Source organism: Pseudophryne corroboree, chromosome 6 (assembly GCF_028390025.1).
Source record: "Pseudophryne corroboree isolate aPseCor3 chromosome 6, aPseCor3.hap2, whole genome shotgun sequence".
NCBI lineage: Eukaryota > Metazoa > Chordata > Amphibia > Anura > Myobatrachidae > Pseudophryne > Pseudophryne corroboree.
Genome location: NC_086449.1, coordinates 200970860 through 200990897, shown reverse-complemented (window position 1 = coordinate 200990897; position 20038 = coordinate 200970860). Strand labels below are relative to the sequence as shown.

Sequence of the window (20038 nt, the reverse complement as noted above, 5' to 3'; positions counted from 1 at the left end):
CAGAGAGAGAGAGATTTGGATGCGGTGTGTTCAATCTGCATTTTAAATTGCAGTGTAAAAATAAAGCTGCCAGTATTTACCCTGCACAGAAACAAAATAACCCACCCAAATCTAACTCTCTCTGCAAATGTTATATCTGCCCACCCTGCAGTGCACATAGGGGGTAATTCCAAGTTGATCGCAGCAGGATTTTTTTTAGCAGTTGGGCAAAACCATGTGCACTGCAGGGGAGGAAGATATAACATGTGCAGAAAGAGTTAGATTTGGGTGGGTTATTTTGTTTCTGTGCAGGGTAAATACTGGCTGCTTTATTTTTACACTGCAAATTAGATTGCAGATTGAACACACCACACCCAAATCTAACTCTCTCGGCATATGTTATATCTGCCTCCCCTGCAGTGCACATGGTTTTGCCCAACTGCTAACACAAATCCTGCTGCGATCAACTTGGAATTACCCCATGGTTTTGCCCTACTGCTAAAAAATTTCCTGCTGCGATCAACTTGGAATTACCCCCATAGTGTGGACCATTGATGCTTGGATAGGACTCAAAGCGCAGTACCGCTGATACATCTATCAGCGTCTCCTGCACATTTCTATTGTATATAAGCAGACTGCCGTTGCTGTAATCATCAGTGTCTCCTATATGCTTCTGCCGGGTGCACACTCACACATCAATCACAGACATACACAGTGAATTTCATTCCCTCTCGGGAACATGACACATATTAGTCTTATATCACATTACATATCATTACAGAGGTCTTCTCGTGTGCGCATCTAGCCTGACGCACATTTCGCTACTTGCTTTATCAGAGGGCCTCTGAAAAAGTGAGTAGTGAAACGTGTGCATGCTAGCTGTGCACGCCTGCGTTTGTGGGGGGTAGGCCACGGCGGCTGTGTGATGTCACACACAGCCGATGCGACCCAGGATGCCGGGTGTAACTCCCTGTCAGTGCACAGGAGCAGTGCAGGCAGGGAGCTACTCACCAGGTGCAAAAGCATTGCCGCTTGCGATGCTTTTGCACCCATACCGTGGGGGCAGAGCCAGACATGGGGGGCAGAATATCCCTGTGCTGGGCGTCCCCCTGCAAGTCTGAGACACTGGCCCTCATTCCGAGTCGTTCGCTCGGTAATTTTCTTCGCATCGCAGTGAAATTCCGCTTAGTACGCATGCGCAGTATTCGCACTGCGACTGCGCCAAGTAATTTTACAATGAAGATAGTATTTTTACTCACGGCTTTTTCTTCGCTCTGGCGAACGTAGTGTGATTGACAGGAAATGGGTGTTACTGGGCGGAAACAGGCCGTTTTATGGGCGTGTGGATAAAAACGCTACCGTTTCCGGAAAAAACGCAGGAGTGGCCGGAGAAACGGGGGAGTGTCTGGGCGAACGCTGGGTGTGTTTGTGACGTCAACCAGGAACGACAAGCACTGAACTGATCGCAGATGCCGAGTAAGTCTGAAGCTACTCTGAAACTGCTAAGTAGTTTGTAATTGCAATATTGCGAATACATCGGTCGCAATTTTAAGAAGCTAAGATACACTCCCAGTAGGCGTAGGCTTAGCGTGAGCAACTCTGCTAAATTCGCCTTGCGAGCGATCAACTCGGAATGAGGGCCACTGATCGTAGATGTGCTAAATTTAGTACATCTATGATCAGATCTGAATTAGGCCCCAAGTGCTAAATGTAATAGACTCTGCGTTGCCCAAGGTGCTGGACTTTCAGTGAGATTGCTCGTTTTTTTAAAGCAGCAATCCTTTACAAGGCAAAACCAACCTGGTTTAGCCTTGTAAATGATTGCTGCTTTAAAAAAAAAATGGACAGACTTGCAGAAAGTCCCCCGCCTCTCACAACTCTGGCAACTCAGAGGCTTTTACATTTAGCCCCATATGTTTGTCATTTTTATTATTTGATGATACGGTTTATTTAGGTTCATGTATTTTATGAGTATTCAATATATTGATCTTTCAGCCCTTTTATATTGTTCATATGAAGCTTTCTACATTTTCTGATTTAAACTCTCACATATATGCATTTGCTGACTCAGTAGATACTTGAAGTTGCACTGTTCTCCTTTTCTCATATGTGTGTGCTGGGTATGTTTGCAGACTCCCTATTACCTGCACATGCCGGGCCGGTACACCTGCGCCCCTCCTCTGTGGGCCCATTACAGTGCTCTTGCCACCAGTCCTCTGCTAGACAGGTCCTTCTCCGGATCTGCATGCTGGTACTGCCACATGCAGCGGTACATGCACTCCATGCTGACCACTCTGACCAACCTTCTTTTGGGACTGTGGGACTTAAAACTGTAACAGAATAATGCATATATTGTGTATTAACATACAAGTTTTCTTTTACGAGGCCCCAACCATTACATGAAGTTACCGCTCTCTCTTAGATATGACCCCACTTGCATGCAATCCAGTTCATAGACACAGAGTTCAGTGATACAGTAAATATTTTTACTATGGAATCCAGAAGACACGCGTGGTGGAAAAAAGTGAAAATGTAACTACTAACGAAATACATCTTGCTAGAAGTTTTAAACCAGTTCCTCCTAAAATACTGCATGGTCTAGTCAACTAAATAATCAATAGACATTGTAACAACTTTTATTACACTACATTTGGATACCTACCAACATTGCCCAGGGAAGCTGCTGTGCCCACACAAAAAGGGGACATGGTCAGATTAAGTGGCAGTGTGCCACCAAACTTCCAGGTCAGGGGGTACATGACAAATAGGCTCTCATGTAAGAGAGTACCGTCAGGGAGCATCAGTGATACTTATCACCAGCAGAGTTATAGCCAACTGTAGGCCCATAAAAGGATTTGAGTGAAGCGAGACTAAAGGTGGGTACACACTAGAAAGATATATCTGCAGATCAATTGATCTGCAGATATATCTATTGACGGATCGGGCAGTGTGCTGTGCATACACACTTCCCGATCCGTCGAGGACTGACGTCATGAACTGGGCGGGCGTGTACACATGCCCGCCCAGTTCAGCTGTCAATCACCGCCGGCCACCGCAGCATGTGTACGGGCGGTCGGCCGACCGCCCCGTACACACACAGCGACGCGCCAATATATCGGTAGATATATTGGCCGTCGGCTGTGCTGCGCGGCCGACGCGATACGTCTGTGAACGACGGAGTTCACAGACGTATCGGCCATACACACTGGCCGACGGTCCTGCGATATATCGACCAGTGTGTACGGGCCTTAAAGGTGCCCATACACCTAAAGATATATCTTCCAATCTGGCCGGTTGGAACGAAAATCTGGTAATGGATGGGAGCAAATGACAGTTGACCATTTGAAATGGTCAACTGTCATTTGCTCCCATCCATTACCAGATTTTCGTTCTAACCATTTAGATTGGAACATAAATAATCTTTAGGTGTATGGGCACCTTTAGCCATATCATCCCATTTTCACTTGAAAAAAGCTTGTCACCCTTCACTAAGAATAACGCATAGTTTTCTTCATACTCAAAAGCAAATTGATACATTTTGGACTTATGTCTTATGCAGTATTACTGTATGTATTCCCCACAGCAGTGACCTGAAGACGTCACTACTGCTCACATACCACCACACAATATTTATATTCTCCAATCAACTGACAATATAGCAGTGGTGGACTTACCCACAGGGCACAGAAAGCGGACAGAATAATTAGAACAGTTTTTGCCTTCGGCTTGTTCCTTGTTGATGCACCAGAACCCCTTAGTCAGGCTATAATGCACCACTTCTCCTGTCTTGCTGGCTGGCACCCATTCTGTAGTCCGTGCCTCCATGCGCAGAGGTTTTTTGCAAACCCGATTTGAATAGTAAAACTTAATGGCATCCAAACGCTCATAGTCCCCATTCCCCCCTGGATGATCAATGTTGAACCAGGTCGTCCATTCCTGGAACTCTGAGGATTATGAGAAGAACATAGATGGAATCACATCTGTGGCACAGTAGATAAATTGTCTATCTGAACCTATTTAAAAAAGACATAGAATGACAACAAAGAAGTAATTTCTTTACCATCTGGTGTGATCTTTGGCACTGGGCTGGGGATTTTCTTCCCTATGCGAATTTTCCTCGTAGAATGACTTAGGACAGCATTGCCATTCTGCAACCCTGCAATTGATGACAACATTATCAGGTTAAATTCAGTCTGGACACTTCTTGTTGCATGATGTTTGCAATATTTAGGAGAAGATTGGTGGCTTATGGGTCCTATCCACCTTTTTCACTGGAGAAAATGGTTCTCCTTTGCAAAAATTATAATATTTCTCTTTCCCCTTTTCAATTGGCTGACTTACATTCATGTGATTGAAAAATTGACTTTTTCTGTGCAAAGTCCCTGCCCAATGAAAAACATCGGATTCACACAACACAGCCTATTATTCATGGCACACAATACTTTCCTTCATTGCTAGGCAATATGGGGCCTAATTCAGATCTGATCGCAACAGCACATTTGTTAGCTAATGGGCAAAACCATGTGCACTGCAGGGGGGGGGGGGGCAGATATAACATTTGCAGAGAGAGTTAGATTTGGGTGGGTTATTTTGTTTCTGTGCAGGGTAAATACTGGCTACTTTATTTTTACACTGCAAATTAGATTTCAGTTTGAACACACCCCACCCAAATCTATCTCTCTCTGCACATGTTATATCTGCCCTCCCCCCTGCAGTGCACATGATTTTGCACATTTGCTAGCAAATTTGCTGCTGTGATCAGATCTGAATTAGGCCCATGATTTCTCCAAATGTGCTTCACTCCCATTGTTTTCAAAATACTGTATTGTCATAAGAAATAAATTAACTAGATGAAAATGTAGCAATATAGCCCCCCACCCCCCTCTTAATGCTTAATCAGTCCCATCAGGACTATATAGTAAGGAGATCATGGTGGTCATTCCGAGTTGATCGTTCGTTATTTTTTTTCCACAACGGAGCGATTAGTCGCTAATGCGCATGCGCAATGTCCGCAGTGCGACTGCGCCAAGTAAATTTGCTATTAAGTTTGGTATTTTACTAACAGCATTACGAGGTTTTTTTCTTCGTTCTGGTGATCGTAGTGTGATTGACAGGAAGTGGGTGTTTCTGGGCGGAAACTGGCCCTTTTATGGGTGTGTGTGAAAAAACACTGCCGTTTCTGGGAAAAACGCGGGAGTGGCTGGAGAAACGGAGGAGTGTCTGGCCGAACGCTGGGTGTGTTTGTGACGTCAAACCAGGTACGACAAGCACTGAACTGATCGCAGTGGCAGAGTAAGTCTCGAGCTACTCAGAAACTGCTAAGAACTGTCTATTCGCAAATCTGCTAATCTTTCGTTCGCAAATCTACTATGCTAAGATTCACTCCCAGTAGGTGGCGGCTTAACGTGTGCAAAGCTGCTAAAAGCAGCTTGCGAGCGATCAACTCGGAATGACCACCCATGAGTATGGGGTCCCTCTGCTATACTGAAAACCAAACCTAGACTGGTAAACTTTAAGTTTGATACCTCTGTGTTGCACAAAACAGAGCGCTGCCCCATCCAAGAGCCTACCAGCCCTGCAGTGAAAAACGCTGAGGATCTTCCTTTTCTGCTGGGTTGTTAAATCCAGGGTAATTAAAATGGTTGGACCCCTGGAGGTATATTTGATTTGGGTCGATGTTGATATTTTTTGGGTCGATGTTGGGTTAATTTTTGATCAATTTTGTGTTTTAGGGTCTAAATCCCACATTTACTAACAGATGATTCTTGACATTGTTTAAAAAAAAATATGTCAAAAATCATCTGTTAGTAAATGTGGGATTTAGACCCTGAAATACAAAAGCGCCCAAACATCGACAAAAAAGTGACCATACCTCGACCAAAAATCGGCCCACATCGATTTTTATAAATATAGCCCTAAATCCCACATTTACTAACGGATGATTTTTTACATATTTTTTTAAAAGGATGTCAAAAATCCTCTGTTAGTAGATGTGTGATGTAGACACTGAAACACAAAATCGATCAAATAAATAAATAAAATAAAACGACCCAACATCGACCAAAAATCAATCAACATTGACACAAATCGAGTTTTAGTAAATATACCCCCTAGAGTGGTAATTTTACAGCTTGCTTATAACAGTAAAATGAATCAGAATCCCTAAGACTCCAGTTAATTTTAGCAACATATTAAAATAAGTAAAAGCTTACTGTACAAGATTTTAAAATAAACTCGCAGTGAATAAAACACATCACAAACCTTGGTTTGCCCCCTTATAAAAATTAAAAATAAAGTTTTCCATCATAGTCCAATAAAATATTTTCTTGTAACTTCACTCTTGATTGATTGTAGTACAATAGAAAGCTAACGTGACATCCAGAGTCCAGAAAAATTATTATCTCCTTCCTCAATTAACTAACATTCAGCATGCACCAGCTGATTAGTGTCAATCAGGACACAGGAGGAGAGGAATCAAATAAAGACGGCAAGTGGGTATGTTGGCCATAGCAAGCAATCAGCTCTCTAAAATGATAGCTAGAATATGATTGGTTTCTATTGCCAAAATATCTGCTTGTTCTCTTTAGAAGACTTGATAAATCTCCAATAATTCTCAAAATTCTGTCAGTTGAGACATAAGTGACAACAATGGGGACGGCATCATTTTCCTTTCAAATAGGGGCAGTTCTTCCAAAAACTGCAGCATGGACACATCACAATGGGGCATGGCCATACCCCCTAGGGCATGCCTAGAACTTCTAAAACGCTACGCCATTGCTAGCCCTGTCATCTTTTTTCCCCTATAAACTTCATTGTATTGTGTGCGGAACCCATTTGCCCGGAGAAAGTGGGACAGTCTCCTCAAATTGAGACAATCCCACCTAAATCCAGACTGTGGGGAGCTGTGACTTCAGCACACTTCTGGTTTCCAGAGCTGTCTCTCCAGAAGAGTGGGTGTGCATCTCAAAGTACGCCAGGTGGACAAACGAGGAGTTTTCTGGTCTACATTGGGTAAATTATGTAAATGATCTCCTGTTTATTTTATTGTGAATTACAGTGATCATGTAACTGGAAAACATAGCATCCTCATGTCAATTGGCCGACCAGTTGTATCAGTCTCAGTTCCCTGCAATTGCTTATATAGCAGCAGGGATTAACGCCCAATTGTGACTACAGCCTTCGTACATAGGGGAACAATGTGAGCAATAATACACAGTTAAATTAAACCGCATGAATTTCTAGTCAATCACAGTGTGACTTACAGTATGTGTTCATGTCTTGTAGTCAAAGTAAAAGCATTCACCAATATCAGAAGTATGACTTGAAGAGAAGTCTTGAAAGGTCATGCGTATACATAGAAGCATCCAGGAAAATGTTCTTTACAGAACTGTCTGCAGGTTTCAAATAATTACACTAATGGAATTTTCAGAGAAAGATGTTATTTTCAAAGGCAGTAACAAAGGTCACTTGTGAAAAGTATATAAAATAAACCAAAATAGCACCTCTTCATTGATGTTCCATCTGGTGCTGATGCTACATTAGTGAGGCTTTATTAAAGGAACATACAACTAAATCTGGAAAAGATCAAATTATTCCAAAGACTCTGAAGAAGTGGTAGAATAGGTTGGAAGTGAACTAGGAAAATCTATATCACAAAGGCCAAAGGTGTGAAGGTTGTGCAGAAGAAGAAGGGGATTAACAGTGTCAAAAGCAGAAGATAGGTTAAAAAAAAAAATGAGTATGGAGAAGAGACCTTTAGGTGTAGGTAGATTGTTGATCACTTTTGTGAAGGCAGCTTCAATGGAATATTGGTGCATAATCCCAATTGAGTGTCAAAGAGGGAGTGAGAGAAGAGAAATCGAGGTTATTGTGCACAAGCAATTCAAGTCATTTTTAGGTAATGGTAGATAATTAAGGAGGTTGTTGGCAAGAGTGACTGGGTCAAGATATGTTTTTAAATTTTAAGATTGGTGTGAATGAGTCCATGTTTAAAGGACAATAGTAATGTAGGGAGGGGCAAGTTACAGTTTGTGAGTTAGTGGTTAGCATGTATTAGGAAGTCAATAACATCAAGTGGGAAGGTTTGCAGATGATGAGACGAGAACAAGCACTTCTAAGTTCTATTTTCTAAGCCTTGGACAAAGATAAAGTGGATAAAGTACAAGCCAATCAGCTCATGTTACAGGCTGTGTTTGAAAAATGACAGGAGCTCGTTGGTTCTTTCGGCTGTATTTACTAAGTCTTGGAGAGAGATCAAGTGGAGAGAGATACAGTACCAACCAACCAGCTCCTAACTGTCATATTACAGGCTGTGTAGAAAATTCCAGTTAGGAGCTGGTTGGTTGGTACTTCATCTCCATCCGCTTTATCTTTCTCCAAGGCTAAGTACAAAGACCCCTTTGTCTTCAGTTATAAGGGAGAATGCTCTGAGTGAACTTGGCAGGGTAGGAGAAGATGTACATTATGTGGTTTGGTATGAGGAGAAATTTTGTATGGTGTCAGTTTTGTATTTGTTGTAGGTGGCAAAGTAATCAACTGTGAAGGGGAAGGTCATTCAGGTGGACAGAGAAGTGACCTGAAGATGACAGAGAAATGTTAGAGCATAAATACTGGGTGGATATTAAAGAAGTGAATTAGACTGTATGTCATTGCTAGAGATGCACTTAGACTGAAGGTAATGTACTGTATTGCCTTTGATAGAGACAGCCCGTTAATGGCAGGGCAGAGGAGTTAACAAGAGACAGGAGTAGTTTTAGGCCTGATCTTACTAGGAGGTTAATTCAGGATGACCCTCAGAATAAACCTTTTTCATCTATTATTTGACAGCAAATGGATGTCACATTTCCAAAATAAAACTCAGGTCACCTGATCTCAAGTCATCTATAGTTAGACCTGGTGGAAAGTGGACTTTTAAAATAATCCCCTCAGTGGTGAATTCCAGAGATGGGCGACAGTGTGAGGAGTCACAAAGCAAACAGCTGTTCTTCAGTGAGAAGGTTAATTTAAGAAGCGTACACTGCACTGTAAATAATCAAGCATGTGAGCAACATCCCTCTCTGTCATTCTCTGACGGTCATTACGACAGTCAAGCGCAGCTCTTTTCCATATGCTTATGCGCAACACAGGCATACTAGGTACAACTATACAAATTCATTCATCCCAAGTACAGCCCAACAATGTACAAATGGTACTCCCCCTCTCTCATTGTGTGCCATCACAAAAAATGTACTGCATGCAATAATGTAGAGCTGAGATCTACAGGCATGTGACTGTGGTTGCTTGGATATTATGATGCCATGGGGCATACTTAGCACAATATGATGGGATGGGATAAATTCATCCAAATTTGCGATATTTTAAAGAATCGCATAAAATGTGTCAAATATCGCATGCAGGGACAGAGCTTACGAGAAAGCTCTGTCTTTTGCGAATCTCTCCCCCGCACTTCTCTGGATTTTTTCACAAAAAATACTGTGAGACTGTGCCGCCGGCTACAACCTCCCAACCCCCTTTCTCTCCCCTGGTAATACTTACCCCAGGCTATACCTCTCTGTGACCCTGCCCAGGAGTTTAACAGCATCTCAGTTCACTGGTGTCAGGAATCGGCGCGCTGCTGCGTCTCACTTACCAGCGCGCTGGTGTGCAGGCCTCCGGAGGTCGTGGCCCCAGTTGCGGCTGCGTGAGTGCAGTGGCCACGAGCGTCATCTTCCGCATTGCTGAGTACCCCTGAGTCTGGTCCTGTGTGGGTTTTGCTGCGTGCCGGTGTCCGGCCTGTGTGGACGTTGCCATGACACCTGCACTCAGCTGATCCTGGTGCTCAATCCAGCGCTGTGTCTCCGCCTGCAGCTCTGTGTCCAATCACTGCTGAGCAGGGGGTTTAACTTCCAGTCCGTGGCTCTCTCACATTGCCTCGGACAACGAGTCACATACCGTGTGCCTAAGTTCTCCTGGTTCCTGTGTTCCTGTTTCCAGCGTTCCCCGTGGTTATTTCCATTGTTCCAGTTTTCACCTTCACAGCTCTCCTGTTCCTCCGGACTTCAATTACAACCAGCCACAATCCACCAGCAGCAGAGACTCTCCTCAGGTGTTCGTATTACCATCTTACCTGTGCACTTGCTATCAGTATTCCATCTGTGCATTCCAGCAGTATAACAACTAGTTGCTTAGAGACTGTCTCCTGCTTGAGCCTAGTAAGGCTACCTGGACTTGTGCTTTATAGGGACTGTGTGTTTCTTAAGCATATCGGAGTTCTGCTTTTCAAGTTACTTTATTTTATGTTATACCGAGACTGTGTGCTATCAAGTACTACTGGACTTTAGTTTATATCATCTGCCTTCAGTATTTGTTGTTTCATATTTCCTTTGCAAGAGACCTCAGTTATTCAAATTCCGTTACCAATCATTGTCATTCCATTACCGGTTTTCTGTTCACTCTGTGTTATCCCAGCTGCTCAGTTATAATAAAACATTAGCGCCTATGCGCAGGACTTTTATATTGCCTCCACATTTTATCCACTATACCAACACTGACCCACTAGCGCCCCCGCCGGGGACAGACAAACCTAGAGACCTGACAGTTTGTCCGAGGCCCATGGACCCGGACGGTGGTCAGAGTGTGGGGTCAGGGACACTCCAAGACCAAGTGTCACGACTGGATGGTCAAGAGGCTGCGCAGCAGCAGATTATTCAATTTCTGCAAGGAATGTCTTTACGTTTGGATACTCTGCAACAATCACTTCCAATTTCAGTTTCCCCAGTGTCCTCTCCAGTTCCTGTTCCTAGTTCCTCAGTTTCTAGCTCTCCAGTTGCTTCTGTTTCAATGTCTCACATCCATCTTCCTACACCAAGTAAATTTGATGGTAATGCTAAGATGTGTTGTGGATTTCTAAATCAATGCGAGGTTCAGTTTGAATTGCAGCCACAGAACTTTCCAACACCCAGATCAAAGGTTGCTTATATTGTTTCTCTTCTAGCTGGCTCTGCTCTGAACTGGGTCTCTCCACTGTGGGAGCGAGCAGATGCTTTATTGAACAACTATACTGAATTTGTTGCCGCATTCCGACACATCTTTGACGAACCTGGGCGTACGACCTCTGCTTCTTCAGATCTCCTTCAGATCCGCCAGGGAACACGTACTGTGGGTCAGTACGTTATCCAGTTCCAGACATTGGCATCAGAGGTGAAGTGGAACAACCAGGCATTGGTTGCCGCCTTCTGGCATGGTCTGTCCGACCGCGTAAAGGATGAGTTGGTTACTCGAGATTTACCAGAGCAACTGGAAGCTCTAATTTCCCTGTGTGTCAAGTTGGATCTACGTTTACGCGAGCGAGCCTGTGAACGCTCTCGAGGTGATCTTCGCAAGCACCGAGCTATGCCTCCTGTACAGTCTCTACCTATTACTGCTGATGAAGGCCTATCAGGAATTCTCTGACGTCTTTAGTGAGAAAGCAGCGGATGTCTTGCCTCCCCATCGAGAGTGGGATTGTCCCATCGATCTGGTTCCAGGGAGCAAGCCGCCTAGAGGGCGTACATACCCTCTTTCAGTCCCAGAGACTCAAGCAATGAGTGAATACATAAAGGAAAATTTAAAGAAAGGATTCATCCGTCCCTCCTCTTCCCCAGCTGGTGCTGGATTCTTCTTCGTCAAGAAGAAAGATGGAGGACTTCGCCCCTGTATCGATTATCGGGGTTTAAATGACATCACGATCAAAAATAGCTATCCGCTACCTCTCATCACAGAGTTGTTTGACAGAGTTAGAGGGGCTTCCATCTTCACGAAACTAGATCTTCGCGGGGCTTACAACCTTATTAGGATTCGAAGTGGTGATGAGTGGAAAACCACCTTCAATACTCGTGACGGCCACTATGAATATCTAGTGATGCCCTTCGGTTTAAGTAATGCCCCGGCCGTGTTTCAAAACTTTGTCAACGAAGTGTTTAGAGATCTTCTGTATAAATGTGTGGTAGTTTACCTCGATGACATCTTGATATTCTCCCGTGATTTAGTTTCTCATCGCCAACAGGTGAAGGAGGTTCTTCACTGTCTTCGACAGAATCATCTGTATGGCAAGCTGTCTAAATGCACATTTGAAGCTTCTTCAATATCTTTCTTAGGATACATCATTTCCGGAATAGACCTTCAAATGGATCCAGCTAAACTGGAAGCTATAGAAAGCTGGGCTCTTTCAACAACACTCAAGTCAGTTCAACGCTTCATTGGCTTCGCCAATTACTACAGAAAGTTTATTAAAGGATTTTCCACGTTAATAGCTCCAATTACCTGCCTTACCCGGAAAGGGGGAAATCCTTCTCAATGGTCTGACGAAGCACTGTCTGCTTTTCATAAAATAAAACAAGCTTTTATTTCAGCTCCTGTATAACAACAGCCGGATGTCAGTAAGGCCTTCATCTTGGAAGTTGATGCCTCAACAGTTGGCGTGGGCGCAGTCCTGTCTCAGATTGGCATTGATGGTAAGACTCACCCCTGTGGGTTTTTTTCTCGTAGGTTCTCGTCCGCAGAAATGAACTATACCATCGGTGACCAGGAGTTGTTGGCAATTAAATTGGCCCTTGAAGAATGGAGTTATCTGCTGGAAGGTACGAGATTTCCCATTACCATCTATACGGATCACAAGAATCTTCTCTACTTGAAAGCCGCGCAGTGCCTGAATCCTCGGCAAGCAAGGTGGGCCCTATTCTTTTCCCGTTTTGATTTTAAGTTAATGTTTAGACCTGGCTCACAAAACGTCAAAGCAGATGCTTTGTCTCGCTCTATGAGCTCAAATGAGGAATCCTCAGAACAGGCTGCTCAACCAGTATTAAATCTGGTGGTTTTCGCAGCTACAGGGATGTCGCAAGTCCCGCCTCTAGGCAAGATGTTTGTCTCTCCAGAGCTTCGTCCAAACCTTCTGTCCTGGGCTCATACGTCCAAATTTACTGGTCACCCTGGAGTTCTAAAGACTTTTAAGTTTCTGTCTCAAACATATTGGTGGCCTCGTATGAAGGTAGATATTCAAGAATTCATAGCTTCATGTCCCAAATGTGCTCAGCATAAAATTTCTCGTCAGGCTCCCGCAGGCCAATTGATACCCAATTCCATTCCCAAGCGCCCCTGGTCCCATTTGTCGAAGGATTTTATTTCTGATCTCCCTCCATCCAAAGGGTATGACACCATCTGGGTAGTAGTCGATAGGTTTTTTAAAAATGCGCACTTCATTCCACTCATGGGGTTACCATCTGATCCAAAATTGGCACAGTTGTTTCTTCACGAAATATTCAGGTTACATGGACTTCCAACAGAAATCATATCTGATCGGGGTGTACAATTTGTGGCCAAGTTTTGGAGGGCTCTGTGTTCAGCGCTGCAGGTAAAACTGAAATTCTCTACGGCCTATCATCCTCAAACAAATGGGCAGACAGAGAGGGTAAATCAAGAACTTGAGACATATTTGAGACTGTATATTTCTTCTTCACAGGATAACTGGGTAGATTTATTGCCCTTGGCGGAGTTTGCTCATAATTTCCGTTATCATACTTCTACAGATACAACTCCTTTTTTTGCAGTTTATGGTCAGCATCCTAGAGTACCAGACTTCCAAGAGTTACCCGCCATACATGTGCCTGCGGCTTATTCTGCTCTTCAGCGGTTCGCTCAAATTTGGAAGAAGATCCATTCATCTCTTAAAAAAGTTTCTCAACGGTATAAAATGCTTGCTGATCGGAAGAGACGAGCAGTTCCTAGTTTGAAACCGGGCGATAAAGTCTGGTTATCTACTCGAAATCTCCGTCTCAGAGTGCCGTCAATGAAGTTTGCTCCACGGTTTATTGGACCATTTCCAGTAGAAAGTGTCATTAATCCGGTGGCTTATAAGTTAAAACTGTCTGCTTTTTTGAAAGTACCCAACTCATTTCATATTTCTCTCCTCAGACCACTAATTCTCAATCGTTTCCAGAGAACACTTCCAGCGGCTCCAAAGGTACAAACTCATCGGGGCGTGGAATACGAGGTAGAAAAGATCTTAGACTCTCGACATCGTTATGGTCATCTGCAATATCTCATTGACTGGTCTGGATATGGTCCTGAAGAGAGGAGTTGGGTCAACGCCACGGATGTTCATGCTCCACGTTTGATTCAAGCCTTCCACAGACTCTTCCCTGCCAAGCCTCGTGGGTGTTCGGTGCCCACCCATAAAGGAGGGGGTAATGTCAGGAATCGGCGCGCTGCTGCGTCTCACTTACCAGCGCGCTGGTGTTCAGGCCTCCGGAGGACGTGGCCCCAGTTGCGGCTGCGTGAGTGCAGTGGCCGCGAGCATCATCTTCCGCATTGCTGAGTACCCCTGAGTCTGGTCCTGTGTGGGTTTTGCTGCGTGCCGGTGTCCGGCCTGTGTGGACGTTGCCATGACACCTGCACTCAGCTGATCCTGGTGCTCAATCCAGCGCTGTGTCTCCGCCTGCAGCTCTGTGTCCAATCACTGCTGAGCAGGGGGTTTAACTTCCAGTCTGTGGCTCTCTCACATTGCCTCGGACAACGAGTCACATACCGTGTGCCTAAGTTCTCCTGGTTCCTGTGTTCCTGTTTCCAGCATTCCCCGTGGTTATTTCCATTGTTCCAGTTTTCACCTTCACAGCTCTCCTGTTACTCCGGACTTCAATTACAACCAGCCACAATCCACCAGCAGCAGAGACTCTCCTCAGGTGTTCGTATTACCATCTTACCTGTGCCCTTGCTATCAGTATTCCATCTGTGCATTCCAGCAGTATAACAACTAGTTGCTTAGAGACTGTCTCCTGCTTGAGCCTAGTAAGGCTACCTGGACTTGTGCTTTATAGGGACTGTGTGTTTCTTAAGCATATCGGAGTTCTGCTTTCGAAGTTACTTTATTTTATGTTATACCGAGACTGTGTGCTATCAAGTACTACTGGACTTTAGTTTATATCATCTGCCTTCAGTATTTGTTGTTTCATATTTCATTTGCAAGAGACCTCAGTTATTCAAATTCCGTTACCAATCATTGTCATTCCATTACCGGTTTTCTGTTCACTCTGTGTTATCCCAGCTGCTCAGTTATAATAAAACATCAGCGCCTATGCGCAGGACTTTTATATTGCCTCCACGTTTTATCCACCATACCAACACTGACTCACTAGCGCCCCCGCCGGGGACAGACAAACCTAGAGACCTGACAACTGGCACAGATCAGTTGACCGATCACTGAGTACAGCATCGTCCAGGTAAGTTTTATTACAGTATTTTTTTTTTTTTTTTAGAAAATGTTTTATTGATTATATAAGCATATAAACAAGAATGTAAATCATTGCAAACAGTAAAATGGTATATATGAAAGTAATGAAATGGTGCAGTCTGGAGGGGGGCGTACAACAGGAGGGTCGATTGGGGGGTATCAAACAAGCCTCCACACCGACCAGCTATATAAACTGTTACAAATAACAATTACAGTAAAAGAGGGAAGATGGTGAAACAAAGGGTAACGTGGAGGAGGGTATAGGGTAAAGAGAAGAGAACAGAGGAGGGGAAGGTTATAGAGAACTGGGAAAAGGGAGTGAGAGAGGTCGGTCCGTCAGAGCCATGTATAGAAGTAGATTGTGGTATGAGTATAGTATAGGTTAGATAGATGAGCATTAAATAGTTACATATTCAAATACTCAAATATTTAAATAGTTAAATAGTTGTCAATGGCGGTTCAGCATTAAAGTGGAGGGTCCAAGGTGTCCATGTTTCAATAAAGGACACCGCCGAATCTCGGAGAGTGGCAGTAATTCGCTCCAGCTTATATGTAAACCAGATTGCATTTATAGTGGTGGTCAAAGTAGGGGGGGCAGTGGACTTCCAATTAGCCGCTATTTGGCATTTAGCTGTATTTAATATATGTTTAATTAAGGCGCGTTGATGACGTGAAGTGTCAGGAATGGGACGGGAAAGTAGCGAATAGAGGGGTGAATCAGGGACGGTTACATGTGTAACATCCAACACCAATTTATGAATTAGTCTCCAATATTGTCGGATCGATGGACAAGACCACCAAACATGCAGCAGGGTCCCGCGGCAACCGCATAGTCTCCAGCATTGACCTGAGGACGTGGGATAGATAGTTTGTAGTCTAGAAGGAACTAGGTACCAGCGGTAGTATAGTTTGTATGAATTCTCAGCAATTCGGACAGAGATAGAACTTTTGGTGATTTCTTGTCTAATCTCCTCCCAATCTTCAATAGTTAAAGTCTCACCCACCTCTTTCTCCCAGGCCAGTTCATGACTCTCCTTAGGGGGGATATTGTGCGACAATAACACTCGGTAAATGCGAGAGAGCAGTCCCTTCGTCGAGTGAGAACCTCGACACCAGATCTCTAGGGGAGTGGCTATAATAGGGTGGGTGGGTTTAGAGAGGGTTCCATAAAAGTGTCTAATTTGCAAAAACTGATAGAAGACTGAGTGGGGGAGCGAGAAGCGGGATTGTAAATCCGCGAAAGATGGAAATGAGGAAAGAGGGGCTATGTCTTGTAGAAAGAGGATATTGTGCGCAGTCCAATGGTAAAATGCAGAGTGATTATTACCTGGAGGGAATTGGGTGTTGTTCCATAGGGGAGTTAAGTAAGGGTTGTTAGAACGGAGTTGATAGAAGCGGGTACAAAAATCCCATATCGACAGAGAGAAGCGCACTGTCGGCAAGAGAAGAGAAGAGTTCGGGCGGGAGCGGGGTGGGCATCATAGCAGTGTCGAGGGTGAGAACATCTGCAGAGCATGCGCCTCCAGATAGGTCCACGTTCTCTGTGCCGGGGGTGAATGCCAGAGAACACAAGAGGCTAGGTGTGTGGCACGATAGTAGCGAATAAGGTCTGGTACACCAAGACCGCCCTCTGAGCGGTGTTGTTGAAGTAGCCGCATTTTGACTCTCGGTTTTTTCCCAGCCCAGATGAAGTTAGATATATCTCTTTGGAGATTCTTTAGTATCTTAACGGAGATGTGAATAGGCAGGGTTTGCCATAGGTATAACAAACGTGGCAAAAGGTTCATCTTGACTGCCGCAATGCGGCCAAACCAAGAAATGAACAGCTTATTCCATGCGATAAGATCAGATTTCATTGAAGATATTAAACGTGGGAAGTTGGCAGAGTATAGCGATGAATAAGATTTGGTTAGGTAAATACCTAGATATTTGAGTTTAGTACTTTGCCATTTAAAGGAATGAGAGGAGCGTAAAAGGCTAAGATCACGTGGGGCAATATGTAGGTCCAGAACCTCTGTTTTGTCGGCATTAAGTCTATAGTTCGAGAGGGAGCTATATGTTTGAATTTCCTCAAATAAATGTTTTAGGGAGGTGTGCGGGTTGGTTAGGGTCAAAATGACATCATCTGCGTATAATGCGATTTTATATTCATGGTTATCAACCATGAGACCTGAGATGTTGGAGTTCAACCGGATTTTTGCAGCTAGCGGTTCCATTACTAGAGCAAAAAGTAGGGGGGAAAGTGGACATCCCTGTCGGGTGCCATTTCTAATAGGTAGTGGAGGGGAGGATAGACCATTAACCAGGATAGACGCTGAGGGGTTACAGTAGAGAGAGGTTATGGCATTATAAAATGGACCATGTATTCCTATTGTCTGAAGGGCTTGCTGTATAAAGGGCCAGGCTACTCTATCAAAGGCCTTCTCCGCATCGAGAGCCACCACCAGAGTCGGAAGCGAGTCCTGATGGGAAAGGTGAATAAGGTCGATAAGGCGTCGTGTGTTGTCTGCTGCTTGGCGGTTGGGGATGAAACCAACTTGGTCCGGATGTATTAACGTGGGGAGGTAGGGGGCGAGCCGGTTTGCAAGGATTTTAGCGAAGAGCTTTAGATCTGTGTTTAATAATGAGATGGGCCTATAGTTTTTCATTTCCATTGGGTCACGATCAGGTTTGGCAATAACTATGATATTGGCTCTGGTGGTGGCTGCATCAAGGGAACTCCCTTCCATCAATGAATTGAAGAGTGAATGTAACATAGGGAGGAGGACTTGGGAGAATTTCTTAAAATAAATGGCAGTGTACTCATCCGGACCCGGGGCGGAAGATCGACGAAGTTGCTTAATTGTCGTAAGGATCTCCTTGTGTGTGATAGGAGCGTTGAGTGTCTTAAGATCTGTTATAGAGAGTGTCGGCAACTGACAAGAGGAGAGATATTGTTGAATAGCTGTAACATGGTGTGGGGCGGTGGAGACCTCAGAGGGAAGGTTATAGAGTGAAGTATAATAATCTTGGAAATGGGCGGCCATCAGTTTAGGGTCACATGTTGTGGATCCATCAGGGCACCTTAGAGCCAGTATCCGATTAAGCGTGCGTTTCGCACGCAACCGGCGGGCTAACAAGGTATCTGCCTTGTTTGATTTTTCGTAAAATTTCTGACGGATCCACAGGAGTGATCTGATCGTTTTCTTTGTGAGGATTTGGGACAATTGCCCTTTCAGGGCGAGTATCTTTAGGTATAGTTTGCGTTTGGGGGAGCGCTGATGGCGGAGAGTCAATGAAGCCAGGTCAGACTCTAAGTCCGCGATTCGCTTAGATTCCAGCTTTCTCTGGGTAGATGTGAGGCTAATGAGGAGACCTCGCAGTGTTACCTTATGTGCTTCCCATAGAATTGCCGGTGAGATGTCGGGGGAGATGTTATCAGCAAGTAAGTAGTGCTGGATCGCGGTCTCAATTTGGGATACATTAGAGGATTTCAAGAGCAGGGATTCATTAAGACGCCATTTGCGAGAAGTCGGGGGTTTATGAGGGGCAGTGAGTTCAAGTAATATCACATAGTGGTCAGACCAAGTGGTCGGGACTATTTGGGCACCCAGGAGGGTTTGAGTGGAGTCTCTATCTACAAAAATGTAATCAATCCGGGTATATATATCGTGTTGTGGAGAGTAGTGCGTGTAGCCTTTAGCTGACGGGTAGAGTGTTTTCCAGCTATCATATAAATTGTGAGCTGTAATGCATGTCTGGAGGAGTTTAGATAGTTTTATATGAGGAGAAGGCCCTGCACATGGTCAGGATCTGTCAACATGGGGGTTTAATGTGGCATTGCAATCACCGGCCACTATAACCCAGGGATTCGAAAATTTAGAGAGGTGGTCAGAAAACGTCTTGAAAAAGGAACCCTGCTGCATGTTTGGGGCGTAAACCGATGCCAAGGTGATGGGGGTTTGATTAAGAGAGCCGGAGAGGATCACAAATCTGCCGTGGTCATCGAGGACCATGTCTTGAACGACCAGGGGGAGGTCACGATGGATCAAGATGGCAGTGCCTCTGCGTTTAGCTGACATTGTGGAATAAAATGCTAGAGAATAGTATTTGGAGCTTAAAGAAGGGTGTGGGGCCTTAAAGTGGGTCTCTTGTAGGAATATGATATCCGCTTTTTGTCGAGCAAAAAAGTGAAATGCCATGGAGCGCTTGGTTGGGGAATTAAGGCCATTGACGTTAATAGACAACACTTTTAGAGTCATGGAGGACGAAAAACAATATAGCTCAGTAAGTAGATTGACCCTTGACGTGGCCGACCGGGGGACAGAAAGGAGGGAAGAAGAAGACAGAGGAAACAGGCGGAGGAGGTCGTGGGTATGAACTTAAGGGAAAGACCCTTTCCTAATAGTGGGTTGGGTCTAGGAATGAAGGGGCGGCTGCCAGGTGGGCAGCCCCTCCGGTGTGGGGGGTAGCGCCAAAAATAGAAGATAACAAGGAAACAGAGAAACATGCTGATATAGAGGGGGGAGTATTCATTCTGCGGGCCAGGGTAAGGGGTATGGGAAGATCAGATCAAGGAGTTTAGAGAAGCAGGAAAAATAGAGAAGGCATTGTAGACAGCATCCACGTTATTAATAATAACAGTACATCAGGATATGAACATAGTCAAGGCATCTTAAATAATATCAATTGGTTTCATAACAATGTCTAGGTGTATCAGTGGTAAATGGCAGAAACGATAGTAACCAAAACAGTCACGTTTAAATTAAAGGCCAAGGTGGTCCCTCAGGATTGAGCGGCAGATTAGCCTTACCAATTCAAGGCACGAAACCAACGCAA

General features: G+C 44.4%; 1 protein-coding gene across 2 annotated transcripts in view; it reads right to left on the bottom strand.

The window, feature by feature from the left end:
* CILP (cartilage intermediate layer protein) overlaps positions 1 to 20038 on the bottom strand; it is an 81003-nt gene that overhangs the window by 30552 nt on the left and 30413 nt on the right. For both annotated transcript variants that reach the window (XM_063925608.1, XM_063925609.1), the window contains 3 exons: positions 4040 to 4135; positions 3654 to 3923; positions 2124 to 2309 (listed from right to left, as the gene is read on the bottom strand). In XM_063925608.1, the coding sequence (XP_063781678.1) occupies positions 2124 to 2309; positions 3654 to 3923; positions 4040 to 4135 (552 nt within the window). The remainder of the gene's footprint in view (positions 1 to 2123; positions 2310 to 3653; positions 3924 to 4039; positions 4136 to 20038) is intronic.